The sequence below is a fragment of the Embiotoca jacksoni genome, unplaced genomic scaffold, assembly GCF_022577435.1.
Source record: "Embiotoca jacksoni isolate LCO1_2020_lvr unplaced genomic scaffold, fEmbJac1.0.p SCAF_26, whole genome shotgun sequence".
In the NCBI taxonomy this organism is placed as follows: Eukaryota; Metazoa; Chordata; class Actinopteri; family Embiotocidae; genus Embiotoca; species Embiotoca jacksoni.
Window position 1 is genome coordinate 6,259,723 of NW_027185377.1, and position 19,577 is coordinate 6,279,299.

At 41.7% G+C, this 19,577-nt stretch overlaps 1 protein-coding gene across 2 annotated transcripts in view; it reads right to left on the reverse strand.

Moving 5' to 3' along the window:
- The window catches only part of dock1 (dedicator of cytokinesis 1), a 174,254-nt gene that overhangs the window by 142,455 nt on the left and 12,222 nt on the right, over positions 1–19,577 (reverse strand). Inside the window, exons 2-12 of one of the 2 annotated variants that reach the window (XM_069160370.1) lie at positions 10,952–11,035; positions 10,517–10,557; positions 10,318–10,373; positions 9,597–9,693; positions 8,613–8,761; positions 7,904–8,039; positions 5,612–5,763; positions 5,128–5,209; positions 4,400–4,535; positions 2,527–2,599; positions 426–505 (exon numbers count right to left, since the gene is read on the reverse strand). In XM_069160370.1, coding sequence (XP_069016471.1) covers positions 426–505; positions 2,527–2,599; positions 4,400–4,535; positions 5,128–5,209; positions 5,612–5,763; positions 7,904–8,039; positions 8,613–8,761; positions 9,597–9,693; positions 10,318–10,373; positions 10,517–10,557; positions 10,952–11,035 — 1,086 coding nt within the window. Of the gene's footprint in view, positions 1–425; positions 506–2,526; positions 2,600–4,399; positions 4,536–5,127; positions 5,210–5,611; positions 5,770–7,903; positions 8,040–8,612; positions 8,762–9,596; positions 9,694–10,317; positions 10,374–10,516; positions 10,558–10,951; positions 11,036–19,577 lie in introns of both variants that reach the window. The other variant, XM_069160369.1, reaches the window with a different exon arrangement.

A 19,577-nucleotide genomic window follows, 5' to 3' on the forward strand; every position in this document is an offset into this window, starting at 1 on the left:
TTAAGGGAAGGAGGTGAAAGTCGCCGTTTTTAAATGGATTTTCTTTTAATTCTATCAATGTTTTGACATGTATTGCATTCTTTGGAAACTCTTTAATGTTCTACTGATTTATAAAATTATAAATTAGATGACTGCCTCAGCATTATGATTGTTTTGGCTTTGCCTACTTCATTTACTGCCACCCGACTCCAAGCTCTTTTAACCATTCGAAGAGCTGAGGCGACTTGTCTTAAATCAAAGCACTGTTTGGGATTTGGTGACTTAACCGACTAAAAATCTTGATAAACATGAGAGCATGCCATTTTCAGACCCAGTTTGAACTTATTATAAAAATGAATACAGATATTTTCTTGATTGAAGTCTGACAGTAGAGTGGTGAGTTTCTTACTTGACCTTGGCTGCTGTGTTTGAACTTTGCACCGTACCTTGGCCCTTGTGATTGACCTCTTTGGCGGTGATAACTTTGTTGATGACTGTCTGGAGGAAGTCGTTCTCCCCTGCCACCCTGGGTGAGAAACGGGAGATGTTGAGCTGCTTGTGGCGAATGGCATCATCCAACGCTAGCCTGCAGTATGCACACAACAGGCAAACACCACAGAGAGGAGGAAGAGATGGCAGGAAACGGAGGAGGAGGAGAAGGAGGAGGAGGAGAAGGAGGAGGAGGGCAGGAGGGGCCACAAAGTGATGGTTGTGAGGAGGGGAGTGGGATCAAAGGGAGACAGAGAGAGACACACCGAAGAGTGATGCGAATACCATGACAGACATGAAGCCACTTGTTAGCAGTTAACAGTGAGGCAGGATGGGTGATGACAGAAACACACAGAGAAATCATCATTTAGGAAATGAGGCCCATTCAGCATCTACAGAGCCACTGAATCAGTGGGAAGCTCGGTGTGCCCACCGTCAGGTCTTGAAGTGTTTTCAAAGTGGGAAACTTAAAATAAAAACCAAAGAACACATCCAGTCCCAGACACACAGTGTCACTCTGGTCTAGATGAGACAAACACTCGAGTATATTTTCTACTCCATTCATGTGTAGACAGTAAGGACTGTAAACAACTGACGTACAGAGCATCAGAAAGTAGCAGCCGTGATCTGGTAAGCACCACATGTGTGGCAGCTGAAATGTGTGCGACTGGCAGAGAAGGAAGAAGAAGAAGAGCGTGGAGGAGAGGACAGTGGTGATGTCAACATGGTGATGTCCTTCAGAGCGGCTTCAGTACCTCCAACCTTGAGTCCACAACCAATCCAAGCAGGGATATACAATAGCGAGCAAAAGATTCGAACATTCATGGGACAGGCACAATACATGTTTGTTTTTTTCTTTAATTTGCAATTATACAAATTTTGTATTTTAGTAATTTGATTTAAAAAAAAAAAAAAAAAAAAAAAAACACTAAGACAAACACAGTGGGATATTATAAGACTATTCAAGGCTTATATTTTGAAATTCAAAAGAGGACCAGAAGTACGTTATTTTCATTAAGAAATGTTCTAAATAGTTTTTAATATGATTAATGGATTAGTCATTTATTCTTTAAAATGTCAGAAAATAGTGAAATATTTTAGAACTATATCCAAACTTCTTGGAGCCCAAGGTGACGTCTTTGAATTAATGGTTTTGTCCGACTGACAGTGATGATATAAAACACAGGAGAGCCATAAATCTTCTCATTTGAGATTAGATGCAATTAATTTTCTGTCAATCGCCTAATCGATTATTTCGGGACAGCCTGATATTTTCCTACATATGGATTATCTAAATGTGACAGCGATGTGGTCAATTCTGCCTCAGACCTACAAGTAAGTAGAGTTTGGAAAAACAAGACAGTATGCCAGTAAGTTTCTGATCTGTCAAACCCATTTCTGAAAGCCATTTCTGTTTGGATGCCAGAAATTTTTCCAAATTACATCTGTGTCAAACTCTCGAAATGGTTCCTTCACTTCTTGCCTCTGCTGGCCTTGAAAAACCCATCCAATAATGGGCTGCGGAGCTGCTATTTCAAAACGTATTCGGTGTCAAATATTCACACATTGTGGTTGTGGACATAAATAACCTCGAGTGGAACCTGTTCTTCTTTCCACGCTGCGAGGCTCTACTTTCCATGATTTATACTCACAGATCATACCATTAAGTGAGGTGATCTGCTAGCTAAACTGCCAGAATCTGAGGCATTTTAAATTATGCAAGAAATCCCGTTCAGGAAAAGGTTACTGACTCTGTGCACCGTCCTACAAAAATGCTACCAGTTAATGAGATTGCTTTAATTGAGTCAGCAGGGAATAGAGAGGGTGCTACAGTCTTAAACTCCCCCGCTAATCTGATGTCAAGGATTCAAACGAAACAAAAAATACAACTGCTGTGTCTCTGATGTACTGTACATACTCAAAATGATGGAAATAAAGTGTAAGAGAAGAAAATATAGCAGGAATACATCAGCCTCGCTATCTTATGCAACATTATCCCAAACTTAAAGGAACTCTGCAGAGTGAGATGTATTTCGTGCTGCAGCACGATGCACTTACGGCTGAAACGGGATAAAGTGCTGCTTGTCCTCATCGTCCATTTTACCCGTTATGATGTCGGTGACATCCATTACTGTGAAAAGACAAAGAGACGGCGGCTTAAAACAGTCTCAAAGCCTGCCGAGTGTAGCATCGCTGTGAAAGAGACGGAGATTACGCCATGGTGTTCGGCCACATCGGGGGGGCGGAGGGGTTCAGAGCGGTCCCAACCGATGTTGGCTTTTTCTTTCAAAAAGTAGAACAAGTCTTTGGAAGTTAAAGGAGCAGCGTGTAGGATTTAAAGGCGTCCAGCAGCGAGGATTCAGATTGCAACCAACTGGATACCTCTCTCCTCACCTTCCCCTTCAGTGTGTACAAGATGAATCTACAGTGGCTACAAAACCCTCTCTAGAGCCAGTGTTTGGTTCGTCTGTTCTTCTTTACAAACATGGCGGAGCATCATAGCACGCTCTGTGGAAGAGGACACACTCCCTATTGCAGATATGAAGGCCTCATTCAGGCAGTGCTTCTTAACACATTTTTTCCTCGCCATTAAGTCGCGACCCAAAGTCATTTGAATTTATTTCACAGAAAAATTGTGTAGGGATACTTAATTGCTTCATGCACTGCTAAAAAAAAAAAACACAGTGGAATACAGCCCAAAAAAGTGCAATAGTGCAAGTGCAAATAGGGCTACAAAAAAAAAAAAAAACAGTTAAATGAAAGGCTGGCTTACCCTGAATTACAGACATATATGCTTTCCACAAAAAGTTTAAAAAGTTTTTTTCCATGCACACTTTTGCGACCCACTCAAAACAACCTCCTCAACCACTAGTTGAGAACCACTGTTTTAAGGTAATGTAAACACAAAGATTCTGATTATACATGAATGAAAACATTACTATGAATATTATTTTCCATTTCTGCCAACAGATCCCTCTGAATCCTACAAACTGAACCTTTAAAAACACAATGGCAAAATCTCCACACTTAAAATGTCTTTACATTTTGCAATAGCAGTCCCTGCAATGTACACGGCAAGATCTTCAGGTGAAGTCACATTTTGCTTTGTGATAAAAAATATTAATCAGAGTAATCATACAATGTCAACAGTGTATCACTACAATGCGATATGTGATATTATACAAAATGGGATGATGCTATACCATTTGAATAATGACTCCTCCGGTTTCCACAACACAAGACGCATCAAGGCAAACAATGTTTCTTTTTGCAGAGTTTTGCAGACTCAAATTTGAGTCTGAAAAAGCTGGCTGCAATTTACAGACAAACAGGAAACATGTTCTTGAGTTTGTCTGATTTATGGATTACAACTGAAGTGAACGAGAAATTAAGCCAATATTTAAAGTGATTGATGCTAGAGCGACCTCATCCTTACTCTTCCTAAAAATGAGCAAATCTCAAAAATCAGCCTTTCCATCATGCTGTGTACAGCGACAATGATGATGATGTCTAAAGATAGGCCACCATAAATCAGGCTGTCATTTACCTTCCCTTCAAGTGGCACTGGAGAAAGAGACACTGAGAGAGGGGCATCATTTTCTCTGTTGGATAACTGCGGGCAAAACGCCAATCTAATTAGTTTACGATGTGCCTGGCAGCTTACCAACAGGAGATGAATCAGAATATAATTCTTCTCTCTGCTTTAGCCCGATATCTCGGAATTTTAGCCAAATATATTTACTCAACCCAGCAAGGACTTTGGCACAATACTTACTTTTAACTTACTTTAAGAGGCAAAACAAGGTATCTGTTCTCAATACTTAGACACTGTGATTGATTCTGGGATAATCAGTGTTTACAAAAGGCAGCTTCTAAAACTTTAATAACTTTTTTTTTTTTTTTTACAAAGTCTATGTGCTGTCTGCTTTACCTGCCACTCCGAAGGGCCGTCGCAGACCTGACGTCAGCTTCTTGGTGTTGTTGTCTCGTAGCTCCATGCGTCCCACTCTGACAATCTGACACACAAAGCTGATCTTCTCTCTCTTCAGATCTTCACTGCCCAAGTCCTGAAAAGGGAAAGGAAAGTTATGAAAAAAACTGCCGATGCTGTCGCCTTAAAAGTCAAGACACAATGAGTTACACTTTGGGAAGACAAAATCTCAAGATCTTACGATCAGATTGTATAACATGGGATTAAAAAAAACAAAAAACATCTGGCAACAGCTTTTATCTAGGTTGCAGCAGCGGTAGGGTGCTGATCAATTAATAGCACTTTCATGGGTGAAGATGAGTTTGTGCAGGGGGCAATTGTATTGAGAGAAAATGTTTTACCACAGATTGCTTCAGCAACATCTGTGATTGTGTCCACAGATTCATTTCCCGGTGGGCAATACCTTCCAAAACTAGCAGAGTGCTCCCAGCGGAGTCACGCTGACCCTTCTGTCCTTGGGCTTCCATTAGATAGAGGTGACTGCCTCGGTAAATACATACAGAAAGTCGGGCTCTTTCTGAGAGAGCTTAACAAATACAGGCTCCGCAAACAGGCTCCCACAAGCCTCATAACATGGCTGAATAAACAGTGAACTCAGGCGAGTGCGCACACACGCACACGCGCGCACACACACACACACACACACACACACAACCGAACACACTCACCGTGAAGACCGCCCGCAGATTATGAAGCTGGTCAATGTCTTTCACCAGACCTGAGCTCGACCATTTCACCAGGTAGTTTTCACTGTGAGGGAGATGATGGAAGAAAAAGCATGACTCATTGTTAGGATCTGTCCCGTCAATTTCTCATATTCACGATGAGATATTAATGATACAGTGAATTCAGACTTTCAGATGAATTGCATTAAAAAGTTTCCTTCAAAGCTGCAGAAGTCAAAATAATAATATAGACATCGGTCCACATCGGAAAAAAAATACACGACCGATGCTGGATGGAAAAGTAACCTTCCACAGCTGAGCTGCTCTACTTGCTGTCAAAATCCTGTAACAACAGCAAATTGCTGGTCAGCAGGCGGAACCTCTTCTGGCGTGCGTGCGTGCGCATGTATGAAAAGAAAAGCAAGCAAGAAAAGAACAAAAACAAAAAAAGACAGCGAGAGGACTGAATATGTACTTATGGGTTTACCTGACGAACTTGGAGTCCACTGGGTCGTAGAGCGACATGAGCACCTCTGCGTCCTCGCCAATCTTACACACCACATTCTTCAGAGTCACGAAGAGGGCAAAAGCTGGTGTGGAAGCAAACTTCGCTTGCCTTGTCAGATCAATATTCTGCTTCTGAGACTTGCCAGAGAAACAGAGGTATCACAGTGAACATTGAGTGTTCTGACAGAGTTTTCTGCCACATGCAGACAGGTCTCAGGCCGGCGTCGTTCGAACAACGAGCCGATAAACATCACCGACGGATGGAAAGACAGACACTGTACGTAAGCGTGGCTAGTAAGTGCATATTGGATTAATTAATGTCAGATAATGCCTGTGTTAAAAGCGAGATTTAACTATGTCTATGAATCCATCAGTATTCAATTGTAATGTATTCCACCACGCTGAATAAAAGGCCTTTACATTCCTTTCATTTCATCTCCAGGACTGCATCTACAGTAAAAAAAAAAAAAAAAAAAAAATTACAAAAATGAAACTATTGCCTGGTTTCTTAGATGACCTTCAAAAATATGCTGGGGCCACATCATTAATATTTATCATGTTGACCTGGACACTGTCTTATTGCCCATGCATATGCAATAAAGACCCCTGAAAGAAAAGGTCGCGTAAGATGAGAGCACATAACTGCAGAGCATTTAGCGTCTGGCACTCCCCTGCATACTGCCAACCGACATTCAGGTGTGGGATGTCACTGATATGCCAAGCAAAATAAAGTGGGAATCTGGCTGACTTCCTGACTTTCTCAAGCATCTTTGTGTAGCAGGAGAGGCCCCATTTCTCCCTTCTTTTTCACAAAAGTTGCGCAAATGCCAAAACTCCATCCCTGATTAAAAGTTCAGGCGTGCGAGTCATGTCTTTGGAAGGAAAAATAGCATAACGGTCTGTATAGTTTTTTTGCAACAGTGCAAATCACTGAAACAAATTGCATTCTTGTTTTTTTAATCAATGGAAATTTGGTCGGATGAAAACAACCAAATCTAAAGGAGTGTTTTCATTAACTCTTTCCACAAATATACAACCAGTAAAAAAATTTTTTTTAAGATTGGCAACAAGGTCCATTTAGTGAAGACGCCACCTCGTACCACTCAGACTAAAATGGATGCAGCAATGTTGTGCTTTCTTTCTGCTGCATCAAATTTGGTAGAGCTGCAGTTGGAGATTTTTAGAACAGGTTCAATAACATCATTGTTTACTGACTCCTTGTCCTTGGCCATCTAATTTACAGCTTTGATTCGTCTGAAGTATAACTGTCAACCTTTGCTGGAGTTTTCCAAATGTCACTCTGTCCTGTTATAAAACAAGGAGAGTTTGTATTTTTCAGACTTCATTCAATTGTCTCTTAACCAGTGCTGCATCAAAGCAAATGTCAGTGTCAGAGTGCACGTGCTCACAATCAAAGAGATTGAACAACTTTGACCTGAATGGGAGGCGTGCCAGGAAAAAGCCTTTGCTGTCCAAAAAGAGCAATAGAGCAAAACTACAATTTGTCACTGAACATGTCAGCGAAGAACAGACCTTTGGAATAATGTGCTCCAGGCATATGAATCAAAGATAAAGTAACAGTAACATTAGACATGTTTGGTGCAGACAGCTTTTCAGAAGAAGAACCTTATACAAGCCGGGAAACATAGTGATGGAGGTAGTATGGTTTGAAGTTGCTTTTTTTCTGTCTCTGGGACTGGGTAGCTTGCATTCATTGATACAACTATTAAATCTGCTTCCCATTGAGTCTTCTAAAATACTGCGAGGACATATGTCCAAAAGTTGAAGCTCAACCCTCCCTGAATGGATTTTGAATGTATTAGTTGTCAACATTTTCAGCAAACTGATATCAGAGATGCAAACTGTTTAAAAGAAGTAATTTACAATACTGAGGGTGTACTTAGATTCTTCCCGGAAAAATGTTACACCTATTGATATTTTTGTTATGAACAAATGACTGAAAAAGCTTATTGTCCTTGTGATTGTGATCAAGTACATCATTTTCGATGGCATGTACTGACTTTTTCACAAGTCTGTAGAAAAGGTTGTGAAAAACCCTTCCACTTTTCTTTTTTTCATGATGCAAACACTGTAATTGCATCTGTTTGAGTGGCTGAGATTCAATGAGACTAAAAGAACAAGATCAAGATGCGAGCACATTCAGATCACACTGTTTATCCACAATCCAAACTAAAGGGTTTTTAGTCATCTTTGATATATTATCTGAAAAAAAGAACAGAGTTCAGCTAGGTCTCGATCCTCTCATGTGTACCTTCTCCTCTTGGATCCGGTCCTCAATTTGTTTGGAGGCAGCCTCATGTGCCCTGAACAGGTTGATGGTGCTGGTGAGCTCTGGGTCCAGTATGTTTCCATCTTTGTCTCTGACCACCAGATCCAGATCCAAGTACCTTACATAAAAATAATGGAAGGAAAATATTGTGAAAATGGAAACAGGAAACATTTCATATTAAAGCTACACTGCCACTCCTGTTGCCTCATTTTGTCCTCATATAATGTCTCCACGGTTTTCTATCAAAGCTCGCCTGTTTTGTTCAACTCTTTCTGCTCCGGAGGGAGTCGGCGAAAGACAACAGCATGCTGCCTACATGCACCCTATGTGTTTCACCAGCTCATCCCTCCCTGCTTCTGCAGAGGCAAAAATTAATTTCTCTACCTGGCCAAAGCTTTAAAGTTTCATCACAGGAGCAGAATGGAGCTTCACAATTTTCCTTTTCAACCAATTTTATTTGCTGCAGACACAGCATGAGCTGTCATTTCATGATGGAATGCAGTACAGTTTCCTGAAGCTAAATCCCTCCAGTTTGTTCTCAGGCTAAGCGATGACCTGTCATTATCTATTGACTGACACTGCTGACCTACTCCAACAAGAGTCATTTTTCCACAGAGATATGAGGATAAAGCGATATAAGCCACAGGGAGGCAAAGACAAGGCTAAAATACTCTAATGACTTGATCCTCACTTGTTGCCATAGTCTATCTTGGAGGTGACTCTCTGTTTGAGCTCAGTGAGCTCGTCCTGCGGGAGGGTGCCGGAAAGGATCTGTGAGCGCCATTCGATGAGGTCGTAGATCATGTCACGGACAGAGTTGAACATCTCGCGTTTGTCCCCCTGTAAGACAGAACAGCATGGTACATTTTAGACAGGGGAGGAGAATTTACCAATGCAGGGTGCTCTTTTGATGTCACGTGCACACGGGTGATGCTATACGGATTCCTCCCAATGGTGTCACTCTATTCACCTAATCAACAGGCGTGGTAACGCGCTGAGAAGTATCAACGCAAACATCATCAAATAAGACGACTGCCTGCGAGGTGACATTGCCTCGCAAGTGTTTTCTGAGTAAGGAGGTGTTATCGATACTTGTCAATGCTCAAGGACACACAGTATATGTGTTCAGATGGATTTACCTGAAGCCAAATTTAGTGAATTTCTTTGACTTGAAACGCCCCCCCCCTCCTCCCCCTCCTCCTCTCCCAAAACAAATACTACAGACTGCTGAATTTCTTATGCAAATAGTAAAACAAATGTTCTACATAGATCAGATATAAACAGGCTGAGATATGTAGCGAGGCATTTTATCTTAGCAGTCAAAAAATTACCTCTATAAGCGCAGATAATTGTGACCGAAAATAACTAGTATTTAACTAAATATTCTCTCAACAGTATCTATGATTAAAACCCTCATACAAAAAAAAAAATATTACCCTCAGATAAATAATAATAATGAGATGAATGAAAATGTAGCAAATATAACATTGACGCACACTATGTTTTCATTTTAAGTGTGCCAACATCTACAGCAACATATATCTGTGATAAGCCCCTATGCTGGATATGCTCTACCACATGCACTGTACATAACATGAGTGTATGTGCGTGAGTGCGCGCGCGTGTGTGTGTGTGTGTGTGTGCGTTTCCATTCAGTTAGGACAGGCTTGTTTACCACATATAAGTCCCTCCATATTGTAGCCCACTCCCGCAGTGTGGTGGTGACCTCCTGGACCAGGGGCAGCTCGGTGGGGATGACCGTCTCCTTTTGCCTGCAGCGACAGTGAATAAATTAAGACACAGTGATTCCCATCGGCTACTTCCTCTCCACACAAAGACACTTCAGAGATGTTGTGTGAGGACAGAAGGTGAGGAACTCTTTGAGAATATGAGCGTTTCAAAGTCTTTTATCCCAAGGAAAATGATCATGTTTGGGTTGTTAATGTTAATGAATGTCAAAAGCTTTGTTAAAATCCATTAGTGAATAATTCTATGAAAAAGAGAATCTGTTGTGTTCCTCAAGGGTTCTCGGTTGAATTCAATGACTTTGAAGTTGTGCTGTTGTGCTCGTGAAATCAAAGAAGACGGATCAAAACAAAACAGTGCAACAACAAACACACGTCACATCATATCAAGTGGAGACCTTCCCACTGAAACAACCTCCGAGGGCATCTACGTACGCCTTCACAACATTTTATTCAGTCAACAAGGTCAGAAGATAAATTGGGAGGGAAAACTTCTCATCTATTTGTTTTCCCATTTGATTTTTGGTGCCGTGTTCAGTTGTGGTCTTAATAATTGATAATAATCAAGCAATCAATACAATACAAGTGCAATGAAAGGAAATAAAACAGATCATAAATTCACACGTCATTCAAATGTAGAGAAGTACTAACCCACTGCCCTCGACTGTGGCCTCTTTTAGGTGTATGTAGCATGCAGGAAATACACCCTGCAAGAGGAAGAGATCAAAATATAAACATTATGGTGAAACAGTGTTAATAAGCTGAAGCTCTTAAAACTAAAGCTGTTGAGAGAAAGGTGGAAGTAACAAATAATATAAACGAATAAAATCTTTGTTTATGAGCCACTCACCTTTTTGGATTTTCTCCTCAGCCTATGGCCTCTGTACCAATCTAATGGAGAAGGAAATTGTGTTAAATGAAACGTTCTTTTTCCTTAAAAAAAAAAAAACCCACCTAAAACAAAATAAAATGCACGAAAGTAAACAAGGTTAGTTTAATTAACCATTTCAAAGTAAAAAAAAAAAAAAAAAAAAAAAAAAAGTCATTAAAATTGAAAATAACATTGTCGATAAAACACTCCTTGAGTGTCTATGAAACGCAGCAGACAAAGGCCTGCATTTACTGGAACAGACCATCATGGTCATTATTATTAATGTATCACCTTATTAATCATATGTACAAAACTTTGACGAAGCCATCGAGGTATGAGGGATGACAGGAAAGTAATGTTCAACACTGGCGTGTCAGCTCTGATCACGCTTGGCATCAATAAGCCTGTTCTCACCTTCGTATGTCTCAAGTATGTGCACCGTGTCCCCGATCTGCAGTGACAGCTCCTCCTCTCCCCGGGCATCGTAGTTATAGATTGCTGGAGAAGGATGAGAGGGGACAATATAAGAGGAGGAGATATTAAAGGAGGAGGGGGGGAAAAAAAAAAAAAAAAAAAAAAAGGCAATAAAGTGTTCAGCGGCTCCCTCGTGGCGCTAATTGTGTGCCATTGCGATGTGTAGCAGAGGCATCACACTTATACAGGATGTCCTCCCACACAGTCCGACACGGTGATGGTCGGGCCTGGCACCATCAATGCTGTAATATCAACACATTTCTACCGCCTACTGAAGAGAAACCAATAATGAGGGATAATGCCAAAACAATAATAATGACAGTGATAAATGGGTTTGCTCAAAAGAGGACAGGATAGACAAAGAGGACGATACATTTTGAAAGTTGCTGACAAAACAACATGAAGACGTTTGTCTGGTTCTCTAGTCGTGTGGGGTTGTGCGATTTCCAGGCGTCACCTCAGGTTGTAAACCACAAAACGAGACAACTTGGTCAAAATCTAGTTTAAGGCTGGACCATGTATAAAAGGCTAAAGGGCTTTTCATTTGAAACGGTCAGTGTGCATGAATTCGTTCGTGCCGTAAGTATTGTGCTTAACCAAGTGGGTTTTGCTAGCCACCACACGGAAGGACTATGGATCGATGGCCTGTCAGAAAACGTATTGCAGCTCAAGACTGAACGGGAGGCGTCTCCAGGTCGGTCACCTGAAAGTCCAACCGCAGCACCATCAACTGAGAAACACAAGGATGTGATCACACAGAGCCCCGAGGAAATGTCACCCTGACTTTCTGCAATATTTGTTCAGAAGTCCTTTCACATTAATGTCTAAAAGAGTTAAAACTCGGGGGATATTTGGAAAAGAAACAAATCTCTAATGTCAACAAACCCCTTTCGAGTTTTTTCACCAGATGGAAGGAGAACGGTCGAGCTGAAAGAGCGAGGTGAGGGAGAACATGACAGTCCCTGCCGTTCTTTTTAGGCCTGAACGACGTGCTGACAGCGGACTGTGAAGGTGTCGTCATGTCATGAAATGTTTTGTGGTTAGTTGTTGCCGTTTTTGCCAAACGTATTTTTGTCCAAATTGTTTATACGGTAAATAAAACACATTACAGGCACTCCCAATATTGGTTGGCAAATTACCAGTGTCTTCTGGCAAGCTTTATGATGTTGTCAAAAAGTAACGGTACGTTGGCATCTCCAGTGTAACATTCATCTATCTAGGTGTAATGAATAAGCTTGAGCAACCAAAGCCTATAATTGTTTGAGACAACTTTAAGACCAAAGCCCCATCCAAAAAGATGTATAAAGTCCATAATGTAAGTGGATGAATGTGGTGTAAGATAACACTTGGGTTACAGGTTTTGCATTATGTCATGAAGAAAAGAAAAAAAAAAAAGAAAAAAAAAGTCTAAAAACCTCCACAAAATATTCATGCATCTGCATCAAAAACAAACCACTCACCTTCCGGGCCGATAATTCCAACAGATCTGATCAAAATCTGTATTTTGTCATAACCCGCTACCAAGCAGAAAAGAAAAACACATCGGGAGAAAGATATTCATCTCTGACAAACGTAAAAAGCTTTAACCAGAGTCACACAAACAACAACTTTCCTTTTACACTCAAAGACGTCTGAAGAGCCTGTTTCTTCAAGATTACCCAATACAACGCAGGCTATTGTCTGTGAAGCCAATGACTCAACAGTCAACACCCATAGCGTCACACAAGCAGCGTCAGAGGTCCATCAACATGTCAAAGTTGCATTACGTGAGTAAGAGGTGAACAACATGTTGCTTTCAAGCAGCTACGGATAACACCCGTCTTTGAGAAGTTATACAATACGGCACCAGCGGCGGGGACTGCGGCGACAAAGGTGAGGAGAAATGACACAAGTGTTCGTCGATATGCACGAATGCATGTCCTGCTGGGGGAAATGCACGCAGAGCCACTTCGACAGAGGTTTCCTGAGGTGAAAGCCGGCTTAATTAAAAAAATAAATAAATAAAGAAGAAGACCCTCGCTGCAGGCACTGGAGCGTTCCCAGCGTGCCGATGGTACAGCTGCCATTTTCTCCCACAATCACCTGCCATCTGAGGAGCTGATTAAAGCTCATTAGAATATCAGGTGGCACGCAACAGTTTCCTTTGTCTTTTTTCTTACAGTTGGTTCATTTGGGTTTTTTTTTTTATGTTGGGCGATATAAAAAAGTATTTGTGCTTTTGTTGCTGAGGTGAAATCCCTTTATGTAGTCTGCTCTCACACAGGAGATCACAGCATGCCTGACCTAAAACAGATCATTTACCAGTTAACCTACTAATCACACAAAGAAAGAAATTACAATATTTTTGGCAAGTTCCAGTCATTTGACGTTCAATGGTTCTTCAAATATCAATTAATAATGACCACCAGATCATTTGGAATTATCATCCTGTAGTGAGCAAAAACATAAAAGAATAAAACATCGCAACACAGTTACACAGCAGCTATAATTACAGAGAGCGGAGAACATGTTAACAGTGTAGTGTGCGTCAGCCATAGAAGAAGGCTGGACAAGCTTGAAACACTGTATAACTGATTTAACAAGGCAACATAAAGCAACGTATACAAGGATCCACACGAATAATAACAGCTGAATGACTCGTTCATCAGGTTTTTTTTTTTTAAATTTTATTAATTATAAATTAAAAGATTTGGGTAAATTAGTCAGTTATTTGGCATGAGGAAAGGTCTCCAAAATAATGACGACACGCAAAATCCCAAAGAGGACCACTGGTCAAAGGTCGAGTAGACCCTCTGTGACGGCCTCCGACCGTCTGAATCTAATGTTCAACATTTACACTGCAGCACAAAGCAGGCATCCTTATGATAAATATACAGCGAACCACTTCATCATTTAATGGAGGGCCTGAAATGCGACGTGAGGCCTATTTCATTCAGCCCCGTGTGGTTTTGTTGTCTGCGTGCGCGCACGCGCACGCGCACACACACACACACACACACACACACACACACACACGGTGCATTTTGTGATCCCCAGAACAATCCAACGAGCCCAGCGAATCCACCAGAACATTACCCGCGGGCTGACAATGGAACAAAGACCCCAGGAAATGAATTCAGTGGTACCACGCCGAGATACAAAAAAGGTACCTACAGGGGTAGAAAGCAACAAAACAATCAAAAGGGAGGTGGGATTAATCTGTGTGGAGGCATCAGAGAGTTGCCTCGCCACTGTCCAGCACGGCGCGCTCAATTAAACTATCATCACGAGTAGCTAGGAAAGCCTATAAAGCCATCAAATGCTGCATCGGTGTCTTTGTTTGGAACTGGGTCACAGGTCCAGCCGATTCGACATTTTATCTAAATAGCAGGTGGTGATGGGGGAGACGCCAAAACAAACAGCGCTAATGGAAGGATAAAGGTTCATATTTTAGCAGAAAAGGAAAAATCGCCCATGTGACCGCTGCCTACGACACAAAGTGTCATCAAACAAATGGGAGCTCAGAGAGGCGGGGATATCCTCACTGGGCAAGAGGTGCAATTACAAAATGAACACAAAACGACACCCTGGGCAGGTGCCGGTTAAATGACGACCATCAAACACAACCCTGACATGCGAGGCAATGATGGTGCAATTTAACAAAGTGATTCTTGTCACGTGGGGGCTAAATGCCAGCTCTGATTACTCATAAACCTGTATTTGCATACCCGGGTAAACTGATGTCAATTAGGGAGCAGTGAGGGAAAGAAAATCCATCAGAGGAAGAAGACGAAGAGGATGAGGAAGTGGACCATGTTCTCCCTAGAGTGTGGCATGCAAATGATTTTCTGGAAACGGGATAAACAGTGGCATCATTTGCCTGGGGCTCATTACCATACGCAACCTCTTGCATAAGGCTGTGCAAACTCAGAGAACATTATGATCATAGGAAACGAGCGAGGAATCAGATTACGGACCTATCCACTTAGCCAGCACACGTCTACGCCCTCTCCACAATTATAAGCAACCTCGTCGAAACCCCGGACTGATTGTAATTCTACACTTTGGGCTCGCTAATAACCCGCACTAATCCACGCCGGGTATAACATATCATTACACTCGGATGATGATACAGTATGCCGATGAAGGAGGGGTGGAGAACAGGAGGAAAGAAAAGTGCAGCGAGAGAGAGAGAGAGAGAAAGAGAAAGAGAAAGAGAAAGAGAGAGAGAGAGAGAGCTCGTTGGAAAGAGACCGAGCCTCTTGATGTTTTGTACAAAGTCCCCACGGGCCGGCAGCCCACAGAGAGCCAGGCAGGAAATCCCAGACAATTTCTACAGGAGGGGAACGACAAGAGTGGAGCACGAGGCAACTCTCAGTCTGGATGGGCCGGGCTGGTGTACTATAGAGAGTCAATCTGCAACTACAGACTAAAGAAGGACTTGTGGAAGGGCATTACTCTTCTTCTTCTTCTTGTTTTTAATCGTAAGCACGGTGGCTTCAAAGTTGGAGCTTTTTGAAGTACAAGACTCATGCAAAAAAAAAAAATGTGAAATGCAAATTAAAATAGAAAGCAGTCTGGACTGCCCACAACAAGAAACTAGGCAGTGCTATAGATCAGTAGTCTCAAACTCTTTGGAACTCGCTCGTTGCTGCGCTGCTTCTCCTCATAAGCTGAACTATTTTCAACATCGTTCACTTTGCAGCCTGTGAAAAGAATGTGTCCTCTCCACAGACCTGCGATGATGCAAGTACTTGTGTTTTTCCACTGAAATGCAGTTGATTTCAAAGTGTTTCTCACAAGCAACAAGTCTGTGTAAGAGAGGCTTTTTGACAGGCTGATTTTGTATTGGACCCAAAGACTCAAAGTGTAACAATAACATCCCCAAAGTAGATTCACTGCATGCACCAATAAATAAACAGACGCTGTGGTGAATATCACCCAGTTTGAGGTTGATCTTTAACAGAAACATATATATTACTACCTTAACTAAAACTGAGCTGATCTCATAAAGTTTCAGTTCTCAGTTCTGCAGCACCTTCATAGAAATAAAACTGACATGATCTCAAAACGGAGAATCGTAATGACGTTCAGATATGTCTTTTTTTTTTTTCCATTGTTTTGTTTGAGGCCAAACAAAAACTGGCAGAAACAGCCGGTCTCAGACTGCAATCATGGATGAGAGAAGGTAAAAAACAAAATGTGGACTGTGTGAAAATAGTAATATACGGTGAACTGAGCCAGGGAATATGAATTTAATATCGCGCTTAACCTGAATGAGGAGGACTTTAATAAGCACACAGCGGAATGAGAAAAGCCTTTCCCAGCTGGCAGGACTGAACCGAGGAAGACTATAACACTCCAGCTGCACGATGGGTCTCTGAGGCAAGATGGAGGAGTCAGCAGAGACACTCTACTCTGAAGGATATATCTGACTGTAAATCGCTATCCTAGACTGACTGACAGAATGTAAAATGATATACCGCTGACTAGTTAAAAGAGACTTCATGACTATGTTACACATCTGACCTTATAAACCTAATGCATCTCAAGGATGAGATTCACAGAGCTCCTTCATTGTGAAGCATCACCTCAACGCAGTACACCGTGCATAATATTAAACTTTCTATTATAATATGCATGTATCGAATAAGGCCCAATTTTTTTAAAAATGTTGCCTCATTCAGGGACACGCGTCTTCTAAGACTGGCGCTGTAATGGTGAAGATGCCACAGTACTTTTCCCTTCTCGGAGTTATCGCAGTACTTTTTAATGCACGATTTAAATATAGTCTCAATATCCATGATTGGATTTTGCTCAATGTCCAACATTTTACAAACAAAAAATGTTGTATAAACAAGCCTTTAGAAGCGGGGACGCCTTACAGGACATGGCCGACGTAAAAAAAACGTGCATTCCCTCCCGGTTCGTACGGGACAAATGTGAGCTGAGTGAGGTGTTGCTGCGGGGGTTTACTGTGTTTTCCTGATGAGGCCTGCTGGCGGTGAGACGGACTTGGCCCTGCTGCAGAGATGACAGGTATTCTTCGGGGATCTGCCATGTGCTGTTAGGATAACAGGGGGGGGGGGGGGGGGGGGGGGGGACATCGGCCTCGGGGGGCGGCAGAAGGACCGGGCGTTTGTTTTGGTTTTTTTACCGCAAGTGCGCGCTTGCCTGCGGACTTTAAGTAACTCCTCTGTCGGACTCCCTCAACACCGACAATGATACACACTGACGGCAGCAGAGATTCTGATAGAGGGTTCATCAGATCTATTTCAGTGTGGCGTTTATCAACTTTAAATGCCAAACGTGAAAATAGCCGAGAGGCAGTTTTCTTGGGAACAAATACCAATTATGTTTACATTCAGTGTTACTCATCAAGTGCCTTCCCTTCTTTATCATCTGTTTGCAAAGCTGATGCTGTTTTAAACCCTGCAAATCAATCTTTTTTTTTTTTCCTTTTATTCACTTTTATCAATCCCCGAGGGGAAATTTCTTCACTACAGCAGGGGGGCTCTCAGGGGGGAGCTGCTGCAGCAGGCTGCCACTAGCGCGGCGCCAGGTAGCCTGACCTGAGGCGCATGTTTTTGGATGATGGGAGGAAGCCGGAGAACCCGGAGAGAACCCACGCAAGCACAGGGAGAACATGCAAACTCTGCACAGAAAGGCCCAGGACCGGATTCGAACCCAGAACCTTTTTGCTGTGAGGCGACAATGCTAACCACTGCACCACCGTGCTGCCCAATTTCTTCAGCATTTTTCATACCTGCCTTTGCATTTTTTTTTTATATATATCACAGGTACCTGTAGATAAGTGCAATAATAGGAGGTCATTGTTACGAATCTGAATCATGTTACCTACATCTTTGCACGCGAGACAAAAAAAAAGAGACCCATACCCATAAACGATATAGGCGTGCTGCTTCAACATCGAATTTCTAATAAAATCCTTAATGTATTTAATACCATGAGCAATAACTTCAAATAATAGAGATATAAGTCTTTTGCACATTAATCTTAAAACGAGGGAAAAGGGGCTCCGATGGCCTCCTGCTGACAGCGCCATCTCCATCTCATCTCACTTTACTATCAATTATGATATGACGAAGTGAAATTCCCCAGAATACTCTAACTCTTATCTTTATACTGAATAGTTTTTCCTTAACAATTTATACTGCAGGCTAAAAAAAATTGCCGATTAAATATCAGAAAAATACAGGTTAAAAAAATCCAAACTTTTCAAAACCCCAGGGAGTCATCTTCAAATATATTGCTTTCTCATACCTGCTTTCCAAAAACTAACAAATATTTCATTTAAAATGACAAATTAGGAAATCCTCTTATTTGAGAGGTAGTTTCCGAGAGTGACGAGTCAAAGTTGCGGCTTCCTTGTCTCAAACTCAGCGTGAATCCATTAGCAGGAGACAGTTGTATAAATAACCTCCCACAGTTCACAATAACACTCTCTTTTTCTCTGTGGCACAATAGCTGACAAGACAAAAGGTGAATACAAAAGTGCACTCAAGTTGGCTTGCAGGTTATGATTCAGAACTCATATAAGAATCTTATTGAAGGAAGTCTATGGATATTTTTAGGGCCGCAAAATTACAGTAATTCCAATTTTCCATTATTTTTCCTCTTGAGAAATGAAGATCATTTCAAATATTGTAATAGAAATGAAAGCCTCTAAGTATGTTGGTAAAATATACAGCAATGATGTCTGCTGGGATTTGACTGGAATATTGCTATACATTGTCAGATATGTGAGTCGGTAGCTGCAGTAGTCATTGAAATTTACAGCATGTTTATAAAACTCGGATGGAAAAAGAGCTTTGTCAGTGACGTACAAAGCAGGGAAAACACGATAATTAATTTCAAGTCTAATAGGGTTTAATAAGAGGTTTAGGCATTCAGACAGAAGCCTGATGGTTCTAATTTAGAGGCAGGTTCAGACGGTGATCTCAGGATTGTAGAATACCAACAAAACCACCCCGTTTCCCTTTAAGGACCAATTATAAACCACTGCCTTTTAGTTTTATCTGCACTTTGAAAGTGGAGATAATGCTACTGTAATTAACCTGAAATGAATACAACAGCAGCTGAGCTGGGAAACAGGAAAGCTGCATGTCTTTCTCTCACTGGTAGGACTAGATTTTTGCTCCTTTTGGAAACAAGCAGGAAATGCCACTCAAGATAATACTGTATCACAATAGCTGGGGCCCATCCAGGGGACCAGAAGGAAATGCTGGGGCTTTTTATGACTACAGGAAGAGTAACAATACCTTCTTTAGAAGAAAAAAATACGCTAAACAGAGAACCAGAATCCTAGAAAACTGTAATAGTGTACAGCAGCAGAGGAAGCGGGTGGGTTTGGGGACTGAAGAGAGAAGTAAGGCGAAGGCAGAAGCAGGCGGAGAAAGGTTTGTGCCAGATATAGATGCCAAGAGCTGTAATACCTTTTGGCAAAACTTCCCGCCGTGTGCCGAGCCCCAACACAGGCCTTGGGGTACAATCTAATGCAAGCTGATAACTCAGCTTCCATCGCCTCTGTAGAGCCGAGTTATTCCTTTAATTGAAAATCATCTTT